The sequence below is a fragment of the Myotis brandtii genome, unplaced genomic scaffold, assembly GCF_000412655.1.
Source record: "Myotis brandtii unplaced genomic scaffold, ASM41265v1 scaffold29, whole genome shotgun sequence".
NCBI lineage: Eukaryota > Metazoa > Chordata > Mammalia > Chiroptera > Vespertilionidae > Myotis > Myotis brandtii.
The window spans coordinates 1,968,109-1,974,111 of record NW_005361075.1 but is presented as its reverse complement, the minus strand read 5'-3'; the positions used below and the strand labels follow the sequence as shown (position 1 = coordinate 1,974,111).

Below are 6,003 nucleotides of genomic sequence, written 5' to 3'. Positions count from 1 at the left end.
ACATAGTTTTTTATATGTATACCTAAGTATTCAATCTTTTATAAAAAATTTAAATGTCAATTTTCAGTTCTTCATTGCTGACATAATACAAAATTGACTTTTATATACAGTAGTTCCCCCTTATTCATGGTTTCACTTTTCATGGTTTCAGTTACCCACAGTGAACCATGGTCCTAAACTATTAAATCAAAATTTCCAAAAATAAACAATTCATAAGTTTTAAATTGCATTCTGTTCTGAGTAGGCTGATAAAATATCATGCTGTTCCACTCTGTCCCACCTGGCATGTGAATCATCCCTTTGTTCAGTGTATCTACACTGAACATACTACTGGCTCATTAGTCACTTCGTATCTATCTCAATTATTAGATCAACTCACAATATCACAGTGTTTGTGCTCAAGTAACTTATTTATAATGGCCTCAAAACCCATGACTAGTGATGCTGGCAATCCAGATATGCCAAAGAGAAGTCATAAAGTACTTTGCGGTTTGGTACTATCTATGGTTTCAGACATCCACTTAAGGTCTTAGAATTTATCCCTGTGAATAAGGGGGGACTACTGTACTGGCTTATTAGTACCAGGCAGTTTTTGATAATGTTTTCTAGATTTTCTACACAGGCTATCATATCATTTGATAATAAAGACAGGTTTATTTCTTCATTTCTAATCTGTATGGTATTTATTTATTTCTCTCATATTATTGTACTAGTTAGAACATCCAGTACAATCTCTCTATATAAAAGGCTAATATGCACAGTGTCCCCTCAGCAGTTCGACCGGGAGACCGGGAGTTCAATCACTCACTATGACATGCGCTGACCACCAGGGGGGTAGCATGGAATGAAGAAAGGCCCCAGCCAGCAGCCGGAAGGCTCCAATTGGCCCTGATCACTGGCCAGGCCTAGGGGCCCTACCCGTGCACAAATTTCATGCACTGGGCCTCTAGTGTTGAATAAAAGTGGATAGAGAACACATACTTGCCTTGTTCTCAATCTCAGAAGGAAAGGAGGAAGTCCTCACTAGAAAGTGTGTGTTCTTTATTAAGATGAGAAAGTTGCCTTCTATTCCTTGTTTGCTGAGATTTTTAAAAATCATTAACGATGTTGGATTTTGTCATATACCTTTCCTGCATTTATTAATACAATCAGATGATTTTTCTTCTTTAGCTTTTTGCTATGATGGATTATACTGGTTGATTTGAATGTTGAACCAGACTTGCATATCGGAAATAAACCTCACTTGGTTGTGGTGTATACTACTTTTTACACATTGTAGGATTTAATTGATAATACATATTTTGTTGGGCATTTTCATGTCTATGTCCATAAGAGGTATTGGGCTGTAGTTTTCCTTTCTTGAAATCTCTTTATCTAGTTTTGGTATTAAAGTAATGCTAGCCTCATAGAATGAGTTAGAAAGTGCTCCTTCTGCTTCTCTTTCCTAGAAGAGATTGTCAAAATTTGGGACCATTTCTTTTTCAAATGTTTGGTATAATTAACCAATGAAAATATCTGGGCTTGGTGCTTTTTTTTATGGAAGCTTATATATTATTTATTCAATTTCTCTAATAGATATAGGACTATTCTGATAATCTATTTCTCCTTGTGCAAGTTTTGTACCTTTTAAAAATATGGCCTATTTTATATAAATTATCGATTTGTCACATAGTTGTTTATAATTTTCCTTTATTATAGTTTTAATATCCACACACATAAGATTTTAATTTAAATATATGTATATTACATATATATATGTGTGTATGTATATATATATGTATATATATATACTGTTTTTAAGCCTCTTTTTGTGTATTTCTATATGCTAGATAATTTGCCTTGTTAGTTATTTTATTTCCATTATTCTCTGTGGATACGCAATAAAAAGTGTGGTGAGTGGGCTTAGACTTTGGAAGCCAGTCATCATACATCTGCTGTTGGGGAAATTCTGGGCAGAAACTGAAGAGTGCCAAAATGAGAGGGTCCCCATGTTGCTGGAGGAATGGTTAGAGGTGAACACAGCAAGATTCTGACAGAGCAGGATCCAGAAACACCCTCTACAAATTAGCTAAGTCAAGAAAATTTCTCTTGTGGTGTGAGAACCTGGGGATTAGGGACCAAAAAAAAACACAAAAAACAAACAAACAAACAAAAAAACCACACACACAAAACCCCCCACAACAAACAAAACAAAACAAAAAAACAAAACAAGAAAAACAACGAACTGGAGACAATGACTGCCCTCAGGAAGCAAAAGCTGACAGACCACTGTTGCGCTGTATCTGAGTTTTCCATACTTATTCACAGAAGTCAAAGCAGGTCAGGGCATACCTGAGAGAATGTGGGACCCTTTTTGCAGCAACAAGGACTTCGACTTTCTTGAGTCTCTGTGACAGGTTTACAGTATAAGCAGGTGGGAATTATCATTCTTGTTTTGCCCTTTATACTTCAAGAAATCAGCATCTGAGTTGCGAGTCTGAATCATGGGAACCTTAATTAGATCAGCTCTAGTGTTTACACTTTTTTCTGTTGTGAAGACTATTGGGATTCACATCTATGGTGTACAACTTTCTGAATTTGAACTACTTTCTCAGGATATATCTCTAGACATGTAATACCAGTCAGGAGTGGGCAACCTACTTTACTCAGGCTTAATTTTTCTTGATATATATCTTATCAGATACATTTATTGGTCATGAAGGCAATTGTAAGTATAAATTAAATATCTTATTCTATTGTCAATGTTCTTTTGCTCTAATTGGACAGTAATATGTTTCTCTGGGCATATGAGCAAATACTGGGGCAGAAAGAGGTGGAGGCTTAGACGCCAGGTCAGAGAAATGAAGCTGCTAGTATCTGAAACGTGCAGTAAAAACAGACTTAACAACGATAATCCCTAAAACTCCACCTGCCAAACATTACATGGAATCTAATTTGGGAGGAATTTTGAACATGAGGGTGCCAAAGGGCTGCTTATTGAAGTTCTCTAAAGAAGGGGAGTGAGGCACATGAGGATTGGGAGTCTCCTCATTCATGAAAAGGAATTTGTCAGATTAAACAGCTCAAAATCCATTGGTAAAAAATCAAGGCAGTATAAAACATGCATTATAATACACATCTGCTTTATTTAGCAATACAAGGGAGCAATACCAGAGGAAACATAGCAGGGATACAGACTGTACATGATAGAACTAGTGACTTATGCTTTCATGACCACTGTGTGGAAGATGGGGAATTCCTGGGCCAGTAGAAAGCAAGACATTGCTCTGTTCTAGAGTCCAACCCAACCAGTGACCTTCTGATGGTGAGCAAATGAAGTTCAAATGGAACAGGTATGAGAAGAGAGGAGAAATGAGGGAACTTAGCAACTTCAGTTCTAACTCAAGGACTAAGAGAATTAAGTAGCAGGAGAAAAGAAGCAAACTGAAGAGAAGGTCATGCAGCTGGAGAGGGGGGCTAAGACAATGTGGGACCAAGAGCCAATGGGAGGACTTTAGTGCTTGTAGCCCTTCCTGGTGGTGGATGAGGTGGTGCTGTATTTGATGGTGGAACTGCTGCCCCCAGCAGAGCTGAGGCCACCCCCAAAGCCTCTGCCACTGCCAGAACTGAAGCCACCTCCAAGGCTGTGACCACTGCCATAGGAGTAGCCGCTGCCTCCGCCCAGGCCGAAGCCACTGCCGACACCACCAGCACTGCCATAACCACTGGAGACGGTGGACTGCACCACAGCTGTGGAAGGGAGGGGGACAAGGACACACAGACATGGTGAGCTCATTATGTCAGCCTGAGTCAAGTCAGAAGAACTCAAGGGTAAGGGAGGGAGGCAAGCAAAGATACTTACAGATGTTGACTGGTCCAACACCTTCCCCACTCAGCCTAGGAAGGAAGAAACACAGAGACCATGAGACCTCAGAGAACCACTACTGGACCATTGTGGCCTGCCTTTTCTTTCCCAGTTTCCTCCATTCCCAAATCAACTGTTCTCATGCCATCTCTGTTCAATGCTTCTAGGCTATATTTTATAGCACTGACAGCAAAAGCCTCCATGTGAGGACCATCCATGGGGAAACTGCCTCTTCCATGGTTCTCTGAGAGTAGTAATTATGGCCATCACTAGGGTGCTTTAAGCTTGGGCTCACTGGCTGCACATCATGGAGAATCACCCAGTTGATAGAGGAGGTTGTGAGTTGCCCACCTGCACTCCTCGCCTTCCAGCAGCTTCCTGTAGGTAGCAATCTCCACATCCAGGGCCAGCTTGACATTCATCAGCTCCTGGTACTCCTTCAGGAGCCGGGCCATGTCCTGCTTGGCTTTCTGCAGGGCATCTTCCAGCTCAACCAGCTTACTCTTGGCATCCTTGAGGGCCAGCTCCCCACGCTGCTCAGCATCAGCAATGGCGGCCTGCAGGTTGGCGCACTAGAGGGGGAGATAAGCAGAATGAACTTGCAATCTAGTCCTCCCGAGGAGACTAGCTGTGGTTCCTATTTCCCAGTGAGGAAGAGAGCCAGAGCCCTGATAGCACGGAAATGCAGCTCAGACCCTTTCTATCCAGTCTCAGTCCATTCTGCAAACCTTATCTAATTTATGAGTCATCTGAAAAAACCTGTGCCCCTTTGTATTAACCACCCTGCATGACGATGTGGGGGCTGACTGGTAGAAAGTTCTACAGCAGATATAGATCAGGGGACAAAGGAAGAAATGTACCCACTCACTTGTTTTGAATCTTGACAGCTTTTGATAATCTCATGTAGCAGCCACACTAACTTGTACAAAATCACAAACATTCTCATGGAGGTGATGGGTTTCTTATACCTCACAATTTTAGGTGACACTGGTCTTTGTCTGGTGTCTTTGCTTGACTATCATTTTTTTGACCTTGATTCTTGAGCAGATTTGCAACAGTCTTCCTCACTTCCTGGCCTGTCTTTCTTTCCCAGTTTCCTCCATTCCCAAATCAACTGTTCTCATGTCATCTCTGTTCAATGATTCTATACTATGTTTTACAGCTCTGACAGGGGAAACTGGCTTTATTCACCTGTTTATATCATGCTCTTGGGTTGGGATCTATCTCACCTACCTGTGGGAACTCACTCAGGGTAGACACTGCATGGTGTCCTCTCCCTATTGTCTCCCAAATTCCCAGGAATAAAAAATGATGGTTGGTGACCACGTGGTGGTCTAGCAAGGAAAGGATGCTTTTATTTTCCTTAGTCCCCACCATACCTGTTTCTTGACGTGGTCAATCTCAGATCTCAGCCTCTGGATCATGCGGTTGATCTCAGCAATCTCCTGCTTGGTGTTGCGCAGGTCATCTCCGTGTCTGCCAGCTGTGACCTGAAGCTCCTCATACTGTAGCAAAGAGGGAGAGAAGCTGATGTATATGGGCTTTAACATGTTAACACTGACTGTGACACTGTGTCAGGCTTTTAATAAATTCAACCCAATGGCTTTTCAAAAAAGATTTTAGGAAATGCTGATGTTACTAGGTCATTGGATCCTCTACACTAATCTCAGACCAACCTTGTCATGAAACCACTGCCTTTCTAGTTCTCTTCAGAACCAGCAATGTCCTGCACTGGTTTTCTGAGAGCCAGAGTCAGTGTGAAGCTAAAGCAATGATCACTAGGTTCTTATTTACATTAGCCTTCCTCTTGCTTGGGTTTCTTTGACATACCAGAATTTCACATAAATAATGTAACCATATCAGTGCAAGGTACACATTCAGCTTCCTAGAAGTGCATTTTCCCTGTGGAGGCTGGTAACCTTGTTGGTGTTTAGGGAGTGAGCACAGGAATTACTCAACAGCTGCTCACTCACAGCTCACCTTGGTCTGGTACCAGGACTCAGCCTCAGTCCGGCTCCTCTGAGCAATCTCCTCATATTGGGCCTTGACTTCAGCAATGATGCTGTCCAGGTCCAGGTCACGGTTGTTGTCCATGGAAAGGACCACAGAAGTGTCTGAGATGTGGGTCTGCATCTGAGCCAGTTCCTGCAGAACATAAG

At 41.7% G+C, this 6,003-nt stretch overlaps 1 protein-coding gene across 1 annotated transcript in view; it reads right to left on the bottom strand.

Moving 5' to 3' along the window:
• Positions 1-3,101: 3,101 nt before the first annotated feature.
• LOC102242452 (keratin, type II cytoskeletal 5) overlaps positions 3,102-6,003 on the bottom strand; it is a 22,618-nt gene continuing 19,716 nt past the window's right edge. The window contains exons 6-10 of the mRNA XM_005869222.2: positions 5,825-5,989; positions 5,224-5,349; positions 4,196-4,416; positions 3,842-3,876; positions 3,102-3,729 (exon numbers count right to left, since the gene is read on the bottom strand). Coding sequence (XP_005869284.2) covers positions 3,494-3,729; positions 3,842-3,876; positions 4,196-4,416; positions 5,224-5,349; positions 5,825-5,989 — 783 coding nt within the window. The 3' untranslated portion in view covers positions 3,102-3,493. The remainder of the gene's footprint in view (positions 3,730-3,841; positions 3,877-4,195; positions 4,417-5,223; positions 5,350-5,824; positions 5,990-6,003) is intronic.